General features: G+C 38.7%; 1 protein-coding gene across 1 annotated transcript in view; it reads left to right on the top strand.

The window, feature by feature from the left end:
- The window catches only part of CALCR (calcitonin receptor), a 57,206-nt gene extending 44,845 nt beyond the window's left edge, over positions 1-12,361 (top strand). Inside the window, exons 9-12 of the mRNA XM_058568624.1 lie at positions 21-87; positions 2,724-2,942; positions 4,965-5,006; positions 11,712-12,361. Coding sequence (XP_058424607.1) covers positions 21-87; positions 2,724-2,942; positions 4,965-5,006; positions 11,712-11,945 — 562 coding nt within the window. The 3' untranslated portion in view covers positions 11,946-12,361. The remainder of the gene's footprint in view (positions 1-20; positions 88-2,723; positions 2,943-4,964; positions 5,007-11,711) is intronic.
- The last annotated feature ends 3,570 nt before the right edge of the window (positions 12,362-15,931 follow it).

The raw sequence follows: 15,931 nt of genomic DNA, 5'->3' as shown, positions 1-15,931 counted from the left end.
ATTCCTCCTCTTTTTTTCAGCTGCTGGCTGAGTGTGGAAACTCATTTGCTTTACATCATCCACGGCCCTGTCATGGCAGCATTAGTGGTGAGAATTGCTTTTTACATCCATTATTAATAGTGTTATCTCTTTATGGGGATTTTTGTGAAGAGGGTTCTATGTAACATATGTATTATAACTTCAAAATGAAGTTAATTTAATGATAATCTATAATAAGAACAATTTTATCGGAGAGTCTTCAAATAAAAAAAGTGATTTTTATTTAATACAATGTGGGGCAGGGAGCAAGCTCATTTCTATACATGCCATAATAACGATATAGGGTTTTTTTAAACAAGTCTATAACTAAATTCTCCTAGTTAAAGGTAAAGACCAAGGGGCTGAGAAATGGGGAAAAGGTTTTTGCTAGTGGAATAAGAGACCACAAAGTCCCCTTCACCTTTTTCCCTGGGCTCTGCCAAGCAAAACCAACTTCTATTTCATCTTTGGTACATGAGCCATCATCGTAACTACTACTGATCATGCACTTAAAGTACTTGAGGCACTTCACATACATTGTCATTCAGTTCCTAATAGCAACCCTTCAAAGTAGAAACATCAGGACATTATTTATTAGGAAAACTAGACCCAAAGACTCAAGCAAACTCACCCCAAATCACATGACCAGTAAGAAATTTGGGTAGGGGAGGATATGACTGTCTGAATCTATATCCAAGCTCTCTATTTCCACCCATGGTTTACTATATGTTGGCCAGCATCAGAACCATCAAATTTAATATTTAGACATTATTTTTCCCATTAACCTCAATGATGGTGTTTTCTTCAGATAAGAGTAAGAAAAATAAAAACAGTCTCAGTCAAAGACCGTCTTCTGCTCTTGCACTCAAGAAGGGACCATTAGTAACTGATCAAACTGGGTTATCACCAGACTGTCTTCTAACTTTCCTGGCCTTTCCAATGCAAATTCTATTTCTTTTGCCCTTTTTCAGAGTGGTGATGTACTTACTAGCCCAACTGTCCTCACAAGGACCCACTCATATGGGTCTTGAACATTTACAACACCCCATAAGAATTCAATTATTAATAAGATCTCTTTCCTTTCTTGAATTTTTTGTCCATAACATTTATTTCTATTCCAGGCAGAAATACTAGTCTAAATATTTTTAAATAAATTATCGATTAAATTTTAAAACAACTTTGGTTTCAAAACTAATCTTCAAAGCCAAAAGTAGTTTGTGACTCACTAGAATGGCTAATATTAAAAAGAGTTACCAGGATCTGGCCCCATAGTGTGGTGGGGTTTGGCACACTCTACTCTGGTGGCCCGGGTTCACGGGTTCGGATCCCGGGTGCAGACCTACACCACTCATCAGCCATGCTGTGGTGGCGACCCACATATAAAATAGAGGAAGACTGCAGAGATGTTAGCTCAGAGCTAATCTTCCTGAAGCAAAAAAAGAGGAGGATTGGCAACAGATGTTAGCTCAGGGCAAATCTTCCTCAGCAAAAAAATAAAAAAAAAAAAAAACAGTTACCATACAAAGTGTTGGCAAGGGTGAAGAGCAACTGGAATTCTCATATAGTGCTGGAGGGAACACAAAATGAAGCCACTCCTTTGGAAAAAAGTTTCGCAATTTCTTATAAAGTTAAACACACACTTACCATATGAACAGGCAGTTATACTCCTGGATACTTATTAAAGAGAAATGAAAATATATGTCCACACAAAGACTTGTATATGAATATTCATAGCATGTTTATTCATTATAGTCAAATTGTGGAAACCATTCCAATTTCCATCAAGAGGAGAATGAATAAACAAATTATGTATATTATTTATATAATGGAGTACTACTCAGCAATAAAAATGCATGAAATGCTAATATACACAACATAGATGAATCTCACAGATATTATGTCAGATCAAAGAAGCCAGACACAAAAAAGTACATACTATATAATACTCCAAAGCAGCCAGATACAAAAGAGTACATACTGTATAATACTCCATTTCTATGGTAATAGAAACCAGTGGTTGCTTGAGGTGGGGAGAGGAGGTTGTTGACTACGAAGGGGGAAGGAACTTTCTGGGGTGATGGAAATGTTCTTCTCTTGTTTGGAGTTTTACACAGGTGCATTAATTTGTCTAAACTTCTCAAATGTAAACTTAAAATGTCCATTTTATTGAATGCACATTATACTTGAATGAATTATTTTCTTTAAAAAAATGTTATTACAAAAGAAGGCTGGGTTAGCTGTCTCCACTATGTGAACTTTACAGATAAATTTTTCAGTCCTCATTTCACTTTCAGGTAAGTTGTCCTGGCTACGGGGAAAATCTTCATAATGAAAAGACAAGAAAGCAAGATCTACAAGTGTCATTTATGCCTCCCCTTTGTAAAAATTATAAAAATCAAAACAAAGAGCTGAACTTCGTTAGAGTTGAACCTAATATATTTACGTGTACAGGAAAATATTTTTTCATTTAGGAAAAAAAAAAGGAGGCTGTTAATTCAGGTCTGAAAGGGGTCTTTGGTTATACTCTTTGGTTATATGTGGTGTCCCAGCAATGCTGAGCAAATTATAGTACCTCTCAGGCAGTGTCCCATGTCCTGCGTAGGTGATGTCTGCTCCCCACACTGGATAAACAAGAATCAAAGAAAGTGAGCGTCCTTAAGTGGTACTGACCTGGGTGATTTGCTCATAACATCATATCTTTGCAGGTCAACTTCTTCTTTCTGCTCAACATCGTCCGGGTGCTTGTGAGCAAAATGAGGGAAACCCAGGAGGCAGAATCACACATGTACCTGAAGGCTGTGAGGGCCACTCTGATCCTGGTGCCCCTGCTGGGAATCCAGTTTGTCGTCTTTCCCTGGAGACCTTCCAACAAGATGCTTGGGAAAATCTATGATTACCTGATGCACTCTCTGATTCATTTCCAGGTAAGGAAGTCAATGGTGTATTTATTCAGCTACTAGCTCAGCTAGTTGTTGCAGGATGATCAATTTTCTGGGGCTCGTCTGTGATTAGAAGGACCCTATCGACTATATGTAACCTGGAAGGGATACGGTTCCTCTCTTTCTCATTGCCTCCTATCCTATTTATTGAACCTTAAAATTAAGGAAGGAAACAGGAGGTGTATGAGCTTTGAGAACATATCTTTACGAGGACAAATATTTGTCCAGAGACTAACCCATCGCACAGTACTGAGGACAGAGCTTCTACTCCACAGTCCTTTCAACATTTCCTTCCCCTTCCCAGTATTTTGAGGGCCACATTTGTTTTTGCTTTATTGAGGGGAGTTTTGAAGACCAACATAACCAATGCCAATCAGTTGCCCAACCTGGATTACTATCAACACAGTCGCTAATGCCATGAAAACACAAGAGTAGAGAAGCAGATGTTTCTACCAGTATGAAATGCCTCTGCTGGAGCCCAAGCTGGAAGCTATATCCCTCTTAAACTGGAACCCAGTTCCCTATTACTTCATTTCACTGCCTCGGCGCTGATTAGAGAGGTCAGGACCTTAGAATATCTATCAGTTTAGCCGTTCCTACAATGTCAGGCAGACTCCAAAGAATGGATATGGCTGACATTCTCACATTGTCTAATCAAAAATAAGGCACCTAATGTGTAAGCTAAGTATTATTATGCCTATCTTACAGATAAGGAAACGGACTATTCTGGTTAGTGGCAAAGTCAGGAGATCTAAATCTAAAGCCCATGACCTAAAATCTCATATCTTACAGCCTCCAAGTCAACAGGCCAAGCCAAAACCATGAAGGAAACTGGGTTTTGTGAGGCCCTTTGTTGCTTCTGCTTTCCCATGACTCCCAGGGTCTTCAGCTGCTCCCACCCAGGAATACTCTCCCTGGTCAGCCATACAGTAATTTACAGACCCTCCTTCCATAAATAAACATTGAATCCCAGAGTGTAATGAATTTGCACAGAGCTGTCTATGCCTCCTGCTCTGTCACCCTCCATTTGCCAGAGGGATGTCAGGAATCCATCCATCACAGTTCAGTGACTATAAAGGGAAGTATCCAGGTCTCTCCTCATGGAGAGAGAATGGAGTGGGCTCTCAGGGGCTGCACCGGGCAGTCCCGTGTCTGCCACACAAGAGTGGAGAATGGCTGCCCTGTTTCCGTTCACTCTGCCCCAGATCCAAAGCCCCATTGAAGGCATAGTGCTAAGTATTTTGAAAGCAAGGTGGAGCATGGAGGGTCCTAAGGCAGAAGTGTGTCTGCTACAGGCTCTTAGGCCAGAGTTTTCTGTCTCAATTATAAATTTCGAAGTAATTTTATTTTCTACTGCTGAGGCTTAATGTGAAGAAGGAGGTCAAGGTTAATAGGGCTAAAATTGAAATTTAGGGATTGTTTTAATAATCTGAGCTATGGCTTTGGCCATTTCCATAGATAATTAAAGCTTAGACACAAGGAATCTTCTGAGTAGTGACCAGGACCTCAGAGGTTACCTAGTCCGTGTCCTTATTTGAGAGATGAACTTGGCTGTGGGTACAGTACTGCACTGTTCACCATGAGGACACAGGGCACAGTCAGGCCCACAGCCATGCACTGTGACACTTGTGCTTGCAGAAGTCTTCTCTACTAAACTCTACAAGATCTCAGTTTTAAAATTTTTTAAATACAACAATTCTTTTCAAATCCACTATAATCAGCATATCAGCTATAAATCTCCATATTAAAGGCAGCAATATATTAACCAGATTGACTAGAGCTTTCCTTTTAGCCAAACGATAGAATCCTAACAAGAAAAATGCATTTCTAATGGAATATTTTATAGTGAGGCACTGAATATGCATGGTAGTAATTGTTTTTCATTGAGCCTTGACCTGCTATTGCAGTAGTGAAATGTTCGTCTCCAAGGTGTCTGTTTATATTGATTACCAAACAATGTAATGCACACAAAAATAACTTCAACTCTATTTTTCCTCCTCTTTTTAGGGATTCTTCGTTGCGATGATTTACTGCTTCTGCAACAATGAGGTAAGCATGTGTTTCACATGATACCATCACTTGTTTATGTAAAGCCAGCAATTTATGGTTCCCAAAGGGCCTCGTACATTTTTCATTTGCTCTCATTTCTACAGTTGACCTCACGGGACTTCATGACTAGCAGGCTTGTCCTTTTTCCACTACTCCAAGCTGAATCTTATCTATGCTTGTGTGGTACCATTGCAGATATTATCCAGACAGGCAGCTAAGTTCTGATTTCCTTGGCTTGCACCTTAAGCTGGTCAGCACCCTGAGCAGCAATAGTGAAAGCTATTCTGGATCCCCATAGAAAGAGAAGTCACGCCTCCATTCCCTTTGGAAGACCCAGCTCCTCACTAGGGCAGGGCCATTATCCAGTCCGTTTGTACTGGCTCACTACCTTCCTTTCCAGTTGCTTGGTGCCAGTGTCATACTACTTATTCAACACTTTGAAACACTAATTTATTGTTGTCTTTTAGAAGAAATCTTCTCCAAACATAGGAAAGTAGGTAGTAAAAAGGAATTAGAAAGCCCTGATCTTGTAATCATGAGTACTCAATTACCTCCCACTATAGAGCATATAAATTGTATAAGATAAAAGTTCTGTAAGATAAAGACCAGTAGAGATATTGCTAAGTCCTCCAAAAAGGTGAAAAAAATATCAGTTATAACTTTGTGAATAATATTCAGAAGTATCCTTCAGCATCTAATTAATAGGGCTTAATAGGGACCCAGCTTTGAAAAGTCATATAAAAATATTTAAAGCATGCAATTACTTTTTAACTTCCAAGTGAATTGAAAGTGTTTTTAAAACTCATGATTTTTAATCTTAAATTCAGATTGCAGCAAGTCTGTTGAGTTGTGGCGGCAGCAAGTGAAGGTTTGAAGGAGGAGGCCTTAAAATCTTTTCATTGATTGAATCAAAACTTCTGGGATAAATCCCACCTTCCATTGGTGCTTATAATGAACTTAACAGGAAGACAAAGGCCAAAGACAAAAGCATTCAAACCCAACCAAGGAGACTCCAACCTGAATTTCTTTTTTACAAATGTATAAACTGGGGCCCAAATATACCACCCTTAGACAACTGGTTAATAATAGAGCCAGGTGGAATTATTCTGTCTTCAAACTGTCAGACCAGGGCTCTATTTTTTATAGTTGGCAATACATAAATTGACACGATCAGGGGAAATTGAACATCATCTGTGTTAATTTCTTTTATAACAAGTGAGGAATTTACATAATTCAAAACTTTGTATGTTATCTTTATCCCATTGGCAACTCCTAACATTTGGTTTACAAGTTGAAGCAGATTGCCATCTCCACACAAGCAGATAAGTTATAATTCTGTAATACAATTAAAGAAAGCTATGCACATGACTGTAATAATAATTTTAAAATATTAAAATAGACTTCAAACCCTTTGGCCTCGCGCTGGGCTGGGTACTTCACTAATATGCATGAATACTCCAATGGGGCTAATTTTAAAAGGACAGCTGAGGCGAAACAAAACCTTTATTTTTTTTCTGCTGGACACTTTTGCAAACTCACTCCAAACTTATAAGCATCTGCCTCAGATACCTCTAAATATCAGTGTAAGTTTTAGCTATAAAGACAATGTTGGTATTTGAGAGATGCTGAATCTGCAGTAACTATCAGTTTCTTTTGTCTGGAGACATTGCGTCTCCAAAAATACGCTGAACCAGTAGACTTCCTAATTCCTTAACAGAGCATTTGATGGTTCCTAGATTATAAACCTGGCATTTAGGGACCTACATTTAATAGACAGTACAACCCAAATAAAGCCATGCCACCTCTTTTCTAGTCACAAGAGGAAAATACATTGCAAAGAAATCCAAATCCAAAGTCCAAAAGTGAATTGGAAAGCAATATAGATATTGACTAGATTCTTGAAGAGGTGTTAAAGGAGGAATTTCATTGCATGGCAAAAAGTAAAATTTACCTGTGTTTTATCTGAAAGTATAACTCAGTAGGGATGCTCTTTCCCAGATATATTCAGGTAGTGGTTTCATATCAGTACTTTCTGATACAATCAGTCTAGTCTCTCTTGAATTCTGTAGCTCTCCGTACTGCACAGATTGCAAAGCAAAAGCGCAGAAACTAGACAGGGAAGCACAGAATCTTCCTGGGGAGTGCGGTGGAGGATGAGGGGAACGAGGGAAGAGGGGAGTCTGAACTCCTTTTCATTAATACTTTAATAAATGCACTTGTATTTGAAAATATATCACTAGAGATGATCTTCCCATTGAGAGTGTTTTCTTCCCCTTTCCCAAAAGATCCAACACCACCATTTTCCCAGTGCAAACCGCAATGTAAAGAAAACTCTTTCATTTACATCGCTATCAGATATTTCACAGGGAGCGACAAGCCCAGGTTATAGAGCACTCTTTGTGGAGACCTGGTTTAGAATGTATGAGAGACAATCAAATGTGAGATCAGAATCTATGTGAGTAATTGAGAGCTCTTTTTATTTTCTTAGCACCGCTGGCCTCCAAAAAAAAAATTTGTCAGAAAAGTCATTTTAGTCTAAAGACTTAAGATCAGCAACCTGCCATAATAACAGTATAGTAATAGTAATAATAACAGTAGCCGCCCTGCATGATACTTTAAAGCTTACAAGCGACTTTGATATATACTGTAATAGTTTCATCCTTCAAACAGCTAGGTGAGGTGGAAGAGTTGTATTGAAGAAGGGAGTCTCAGAGAGGTTAAGCATCCTGCCCGAGATTACATAGCTAACGTGGGCAGAGTCAGCTTCTTGATCCAAAGTTCAGTACTTTTTTTCAAGGCATCAAATGACACCTAGTGAAATGATCCTATAGATGGAAAAGGAATGGAAGGGTGATGCGATATTGACCGATGACAGCCTTTCTCTGCTGCCCAGCTGGTTGCTGGTACAATATGACAAGTGTTTGCTTCTGATAATTTCCAAAAGTAGCAACCCATGGGAGCTCAAGAGCAATTCCCAAAAACACATACCATAGCATGAGAGACAATCGACTACCAGTTGTAGATGATCTAATTTCCAGTGGCTTACAATTCACCTCAGGGAGGAATTCAAGTTCTCAAAAACCAGTGATACTAAGTCCTATATCAAACTCAGTTTTGAGTTGTGAGCAAGAAAACTTCAGTTTCTCTCTCTGGTTCGCTCTAGACATTTTCACCACCCTCACCCTAATGCCACTGGATACCAACGCACTAATCGTAATACAGTCATGGATGATTGTTTTCTTGACGATCTATAACTCTTGAAAGAGTTATAAACTCATTCTACAATGGATGTTGACAACCAGTCAACAAATATTTGTTGAATAACTGCTATATGCTGAACAGCATGGCAGGTTCTGGGAATACAAAGATGAATAGGACATGGTTCCTGCTCTTAAGGATTTTACTGTACAGGAGGAGAGAGAGACATAACAAATCATTATAATATAATGTAGTAAGATCAATAATGAGGAGATGGACAAGTGAAATAACGGCACAGAAAAGAGACTTCTAACTCCGTATTAGGGGGTCAAGAAAAGTTGCTTGGGATGACAGTAGAGTTGAGTCCTGAAAAAGGAGTTTTGGCATTGGTGAAGGATGAGAGAAGGGCATTCCAGGCAGAGGGAACAGAGTGAGCAGAGGCCTGATGGGAAGAAATGATATAGCTGGTGGGGAGAGACAGCCAGTTTGGAGAATAAAGTCAAGTCAATAGGTGACTAAGAACCACTTCAGCAGAGAGATGAGCCAACTCAGGCAAAAGCAGTGGAATGATGGGAATGTTCCCATCTTCCCACTGACCCATCTCTGGGTCTGGTGTCCAAGTACGCTTACTGGACACTAAATCCTCCCTATACGTGCTTGGTCAAGTGGCTAAAATGGAAGCATTTTGGGGAAATAACTAAAGGGCAAAACCATCAGACCAAGACTTCAGGTCACTTTTGGTGTGGATTGAATTCCTTCTGAAGAGAATAACCCTGATCAAGTTCAACCCATTTGTATGTCACCCCATTGCTATTTTGAATGGCAATAGCTGAATGCAAGAAGCCAATGTGTGTGAAGGAGCACATGGTTTTGATTATAAAGAGTAAAACAACTTCATCTTTCAGACCTTGTCTTCTCCGTGTGTCTTGACCTCTAGACAGAAATGTTTCAAAGGGTAAACAAACTAGTCAATTGCTCAGCTATTCAGCACTAGATGTAGACAAACTGTCCTCCTTGATTTGCTTCTTCACTGTTGCATTCTTTCTCACCTCTACCTCTTCCGTTCTGCCAATCCATCCTTTTCTCTCTATCCATATTACAGCTTATTTTGTGCCTCTTCTAGTAACGTGCTCAGAAAACCATAGGAAACAAAATACTTGCATGAATCAATTTCAAACCAGTAAATAGCCCTAATAAAGAACCAAGCCAGACAGGAGTCTGAAAGCACTGGATAATAATAAGGGAGATACTTGACTCTCTCAAATTCAGCCACGTTGACTGGAAAATCCTTGGGGGTCAGCGTGGGTAGAGAAGAGGAAAAAAAGAGAATTACTGCTGCTATGGCCAGCACCACACTAGGTGATTTAAATAACCTCAGTAAATCTTACCAATATGTCTTTGAATTAGTGTTATGCTCCCCTTTTTACAAAGGAGAGAACTCCAAGAAGGTAAAGAAAAAAACGTGCAGCAAACAAACTGGGACTGAAACCCAAAGGACGCAGTCTTTGGAGCGTATGCTCGGACTCTTAATGCTGTCGTCCTGCCTGTGCGATGACCACAGGAAACAAATCCTATTTTCAGTTCAGTTCTAGACATAATGGTCAGCGCTCTACAGTGTATGGTGCGGCCAAGTGGCATGGTCAGGAGCCATAGGCTTCACCTGGGATCATGACTCTGCCACATTCCAGTTGTCTGATCATGGACACATTACACAGCCTCAGCCTCATCTGTAAAGTGAAGAAAATAGTAGTGCCCTTCGCATAGCACTGTGGTGAGCATTAAATAAGTTAATATTAAGGACTGTGGTGAGGATTAAATAAGTTAATATTAATCAAGTGCTTGGAATATGGTGCATGGTAAACCCTCAATAAATAGTAGCTAAAGCTTTTCATGCCATCCTTTATTCCCCTGTATGGCTTTTGTCAATGCCAAGTTCAGCTGCATGGCACACAGCTCACCCAAGGCACTTAAAGTTTTTGTCTTTGTCTCTTTTACATAAAATTAAATAAAAAGTGCTTTGAACTCAAGCACTCATCACCCGAAAAAAACCCAGGATTTGTTGCCTCAGTAATTTGGAGAGACTAGTATTCCAAATTATCAGATTACCAAGTTATTCTGATTGCCACTTTTCATCTTGAACCTTACAGCTGCTCTGCTGTATGAAAATGAATTTCTCCAGCTGCAAGTTTCATACCTTCTTGACTTGCTTTTCAATGAATCATTTGACTGTTTTGCCTATTCCTGAGTAAAATATTTAAAATTATATGATAAATGTTAATTATCTGGAAAGATTGTCACTCTGCTATACACAGAAAAAATGTATTTGCCACAGAAACATTCAGCCTTATATCATGCATATGGTTTTATAACATTAATAGGTTGTACTATTGTTTATATCTTCTTTCAGATTCATACAAATGTAGAGGAGATGAAATGGCTCTCCACGATCAACTTGTTACATGCTTTAGCTCATGTCATATTATTTCCAGATTCCCCCTCATGTGCCCCATAAAGTTTAGGTGTTATATTCAAATTTGGCAGCAAAATAACTAAGGATTTATTAATAAATTGATGCAAGTATTTTGTATATAAGCTTGTCTTATGTACTGAGCAATAGAGACTCTCAGAAACATAGAGTAGATATCGTAGCAATAATCTTTTATTTTTTTAGTTTTGATCAGCTATAGAGGAAAGCAAGAAGTTAGGAGACAACAGGAAAGATGAACTTAACTACTAAATTAAATTCAGTTTGGTAAAAAGCAGAGCAAGACAAGCAAATTTACCACCTGTGTTGTTGTTTTCAGTTGTGGTTATCGTAGTTGTTATATTTAGAGCTTCCTGACTTTAGCATCTTCTCCTTCTCTTGTGTTCATTATAGATTTTATTATATTTATAAAGCAAGTTTGATAAGTTTGTTTACATATTAGAAGTCTTTCAATAGATAGAGATTGAAATTTTATTCTAAAAGGTTGTCACTACATTAACCAGTTTTATCTGGCACATCCCATCTCAAACCACATTGAATAAAGGAAAGTTGACAGGATGAGGCCATTATCATAAAATCCACTGTGCTATGGTTTACGTATATATTTTCATGACCCATAATGAATAGATTTAGATAGAAGCTTCTACCTTATCAGAGGTGGTAGCAGATAAAAAGTTTTCAAAATCTTTCTCCCTAATATGATGTGTATGCCATAGTGAGGGTGAAACCGAATCAAATTTCATTCATTGGACATAAGAGCTACAGAAGAAAGCTTTGCTCAAAATAGCAGATAGCCTTGCCAATGGTAGCTTAGGCAGGTAACGCAGTTCTCCAACCTGCAAATTCTTCTCCCAAGATGGTATATTCCACAGCCAGAACATATGCCACACAGCTCTTCAGATCAAAATTACAAGTCAACCTCTTTAACCTCTTATAATATAGATCCAAGAATTGTACTCATAAACTTGGCTCGAGTCATTTCTGACAATTATATGAAAACAAGGACCCCGTTTCTCTTCCAGGTCCAAACCACCCTGAAGCGTCACTGGGCCCAATTTAAGACCCAATGGAACCAGCGCTGGGGACGCCGCAGCAACAACCGCTCCATTTCCAACGCCGCGGCCGCAGCTGGGGCCCGTGACATCCCCGTTTACATCTGCCATCAGGAGCCGAGGAATGAACCCGCCAACAACCTAGGCGGCGAGGGTGCTGAGGTCATCGCTTTGGAAATCATTGAGCAAGAGTCATCCGCTTGAATGTGAAGCAAATACAGCATCGTGATCACTGAGCCTTCATCTCCTGGGAGAAAAACAGACCATGCATTTACAGTGATTCCCATCCTCCCAGGAGTCGAACATATCATTTGTGAAGAATTATTAAGTGAATTTGTCCATAGTGAAGAAAGTTATATTTGGTACTATTGCTGTGGGAGACAGTCTAGGAATGGAGTCTCCCATTGCAACACTTGTGAACTCCATCTTTCATCCAGGACAGAGACGCAGATGTCATAGTAATGCAAGCAAAGTATCCAAGAAAAACGCGATTAAATTAACCTAGTTCAGAAACAGGGTGCTCCTGGTTAATCTTGAGCCATTTTTACCTTTGAAAAATTAAAATCACTGTCAATATTTTTCTTTTTAACTCTAGACTTTGAATTAGAATATTTCTGTATTTGGCTATAGATCTGATTTTTAATTTCAATCAGTTCTGATGTTACTCAGATGTTTTACCATCCGCACAATGTAAACCACACAAATTATAACATGACCTCTGCAAGACAAGTGGCTTTATAATACAGAGATGACTAAGGATGTGGGAGAAAAGAACTGCATTTGGCAGGAAGATTTAATGATTTGAATGAAAAAGAAATTTAGAGTCAATTTGCTCAAGACATAGGATGGACCAGTTTGTTCATTGGTTTCTCAATATCAGATGCTCGGCTTGGTTTTGGATAATCCTGTCCCTTGGGCAGGCCCTAACTGCTGTAAGGAATTGGCCTTCATGTTGAATGTGCTTTGGTGGCTGACATTTATAAATTGGGAGGTCACAAAAAATCTATCCTAAATTTTTCACAAAACTGCCAAAAATATAATTCCTACTGAAAGAGAATACTCTTTAAAGAGAGTTTTCCATTTTCCTAAACTCCAGGATTTGTAAAGCAAATCACTCCAAGGTTTATAAAGCAGATTACCTCTTGCCCTTGGGTGCTATCTAGCAGTAAAAGATAAATTTGTTTAAGACTGGTAGTTAAAAGACTCCATATAAGTCCATTAACTGCCTTCCACCCAGCTTCAAAGCATAACAAGGTCTCAGTCTTTTCCAGGAAGATTCACTAGGGCTTATTAGAAATCAGTTGGTAGTTGACCTCTTGTTTGCTGGTATTAGCAAAACAGTAGGGAAAAAAAAGTAACTGCTGCAAATTTAACCATATACCAGTCCATTTAAAATAAAAGTAGAGTTTCTCATTAAAACCCAATATTATATTCCCACATCTCTCTTTATTTCTTCAGTATAAAATCTTCGAAAATCCCCAAATAAACCGGTATCATTACTGGCACCTGAAATTAATTTCTGAGTTTGCGACAGTAATCGGAGTTACTGTTATTTAATTAGTATGCTAAGTGAGGAGATACATTGAAACCCTCCAAACCTGTCTCATCTATGTCATCTTATGCCACTGCCTTTCAGAAGTGATTTAGTTAGAAGTGATTTAGTTAGAAAGGCAAAAAATTGATTTGTTGTGGTTACATATTTAGTGCACCCAAAGAAAATTATGTTCCTTCAATGAAAATGCATTTTGGATACTAAAGTAGCTTAAGTCTCCTTTATTGAATGTAACGGAGGAGTCAAAAAGAAGGTACTTTCCCAATCACAGTGTTTATGTAGTGTTCCTATTTTTGTTGTTTACAAACATGGAAAACAGAGTATTTCTGGCAGCTCTAGTACAAATGTGATAATATCTTGCTGAAATATTCTAGATGCTATTGTGCTAATATAGTAGGGGCTGATAACAACAAAACAGCTTACCATAGAACTGTACTACAGTGTCAAAATTACGTGAAATGCTTATGCCATGTATATGTATAAATTAATACAGAGTATGTTATAAGCAAAAACATGTATATTTGCATATTTTTCTAAAGAAATATATTCTTCATCTTTTCATTCATTCATCTTGTCTCCTGCTCATTCCATGTTCTCGTTTTCATTTCAGCCATAGACTGCTAACATCCCATCTTGCTTGTATTACAGGAGGGGGAAGGATAATCCAAAAGTATAGGTTAGAAAACCATGTGCAAAAACATCAAGGTTATTATCTTTGTCAACGTAACCATCTTCAATCTTCAATTTGACTATCAACTCCAAAGCACAGTTCTCATACCCTTGATAATGCAAAAACCACACACAACTGTCGATCTATATTGCGGAAGTTTGGAAAGCATGGCAAAGAAATCTAGGGCAAGAAAGTATCACATCTTTTTATTGGTCTTGCTTTTTTTTTTCATTATTCTGGGACCAGACTTGAACTGTCCAACATCACATCAGATCATTAGAATTGTTACAATCATTGATTTTTAATATAGTTTGGGAGAGAGACTGAGGTTGGATAAAAGGAGACTAATTAAACATCATTAGAATGCATAAAGGTCACTATTGGAAAGATTTTCAGATCTGGAAAGCATGAAATGGAAAAAGTGAGGATTAAAGAGAACTGTGATGGACTAATAAAGGGAAACAGAAGCAATTTGTAGGTTCTACACACTATGTGATAGCATCCAAAATTGCTGGCCTCATGAGATCTGGAGAACTTTTTCAGAAAGACTACATAAGGGCTACATCTTTCCCTTTGTGGGAAATGGGCAATACAAATAGATATTATTACCCTTGTGACCTTGAAGAACAAGAATAATTTTCCATCATACCATAGAATGATTCTTCAGGAGGGTAACTTGAACTCAGATCAAGTTGCCCACCTGCTCTGATCCTTATTACAAAGTGATCCAAAATAGACCTTTGGGTGCACATGGATGTCTTGGTTCCTGAAGGAGGGAAAGATATTAAAAAAGAAATGATATGTGGCCATCCCAGTAGCGTAGTGGTTAAGTTTGTGTGCTCCACTTCAGGGGCCCAGTGTTCGCAGGTTCAGATCCTGGGCGCGGACCGACGCACCGCTTATCAAGCCATGCTGTGGCGGCGTCCCATCTAAAGTAGATGAAGATTGGCACAGATGTTAGCCCAGGGCCAATCTTCCTCACCAAAAAATAAAAAGAAATGACAGAAACACTATCATCATGGAGCTCCAACTCTTCTCATTCATTCCTTCTTTCATTATCATTGATTCAACAGATATTCCCTACCCCTTTCATTCAGCTATAGAAATAGTATAATATTAATAGTAGTTATCATGGCAAAATTTCTATGCAGTGATGACTGCTTCTTATCTGTGTCAATGGTAAAAATCAAGACTTGCTAAGTGAACCATTACCCTAAAACCATAACCACTGATGTCTTTGGAGTGGAAGAACAAAGCGACATGTGCTTGGACATGGTAGCTGAGGGTGACCTTTCCCCCCCTGGCACTGGACAGGACAGCTCAAGTTATAAGAAACATTCTCAGAACAAGATCTCTGGATAAAGTCTTAGCAAAAACTCATTTTCTTGACAACAAGGTCTAAAATAGTGATTCTTCCATTGGTGAGATTACGGTTCAACTGCTGATCATAGAAGTTAAAACTTTGGAGTTTAAAATAAGATTATTCATGAAGAGGGGAGCTCAGAAGCCATATTTAGAAAAGCAATCGGGTACACTCAGAAGGAAACTCCATTTGTTATTTTGAGAGAGGAGACAAGATGCGTCACTCCCAGCGTAAGCTATATGAAATTGATTCTACTGAACTAATCGACAGATAATTAGTATTACTAGTGAAGTGCTGAATACAAATTCAATAAAACTAGTTGACATGTCTTTAATGGGAAAAAAAAATTCAGAATAGATCAGGAAATATGTCTCCATCCAGCCCTGCCAGACTGGCTGATCAAAGCTAGCACAGGGGTCTCTCACACAAGGCCCTACACTCAAACATACACCCAGCTGCAAACTCTTGAAATCTTTGCACACAAAGGTAGGGGTTTTATTCTCAGAGCAGCAAGCATTTCTCCACTGTACTCATGCATTATAGCTTCTGTATTCTGTCATCACAAGAGGGATATTGTGGGGCTTAAAGTTATGGAGAACATCCCT

Source organism: Diceros bicornis, chromosome 3 (assembly GCF_020826845.1).
Source record: "Diceros bicornis minor isolate mBicDic1 chromosome 3, mDicBic1.mat.cur, whole genome shotgun sequence".
Taxonomy (NCBI): domain Eukaryota; kingdom Metazoa; phylum Chordata; class Mammalia; order Perissodactyla; family Rhinocerotidae; genus Diceros; species Diceros bicornis.
This window is presented reverse-complemented; position numbering and strand designations above follow the sequence as displayed.